At 66.7% G+C, this 219-nt stretch overlaps 1 protein-coding gene across 1 annotated transcript in view; it reads right to left on the bottom strand.

Moving 5' to 3' along the window:
* Window position 1: 1 nt before the first annotated feature.
* The window catches only part of HCN2 (hyperpolarization activated cyclic nucleotide gated potassium and sodium channel 2), a gene marked incomplete at its 3' end in the record, with an annotated part of 26145 nt that continues 25927 nt past the window's right edge, over window positions 2-219 (bottom strand). The window contains exon 10 of the mRNA XM_027769559.1: window positions 2-146. Coding sequence (XP_027625360.1) covers window positions 2-146 — 145 coding nt within the window. The remainder of the gene's footprint in view (window positions 147-219) is intronic.

The following is a 219-nucleotide window of genomic DNA, read 5'->3' as shown; positions in this document are numbered from 1 at the left end:
GCTGGCCCAGCTCGGCCTGCCGCACCATCTCGCGGTCGTACTTGACGATCTCCTGGATGATGGCGTTCTCCCGGTTGTTGAACACGCCCGAGCTGAGGTCGTGCTGCACCTTGTGCAGGAGGAGGGAGTTCTTCTTGCCTGCAGGGAGGGGGCGTCAGCGCCTCACAGGCAGTGCATCGGCTGTGGGGAGCCCCTGGGGAGGCTGTGCCAGGGCCGCCT

Source organism: Tupaia chinensis, unplaced genomic scaffold (assembly GCF_000334495.1).
Source record: "Tupaia chinensis unplaced genomic scaffold, TupChi_1.0 Scaffold149964_1, whole genome shotgun sequence".
NCBI classification, from domain to species: domain Eukaryota; kingdom Metazoa; phylum Chordata; class Mammalia; order Scandentia; family Tupaiidae; genus Tupaia; species Tupaia belangeri.
This window is presented reverse-complemented; position numbering and strand designations above follow the sequence as displayed.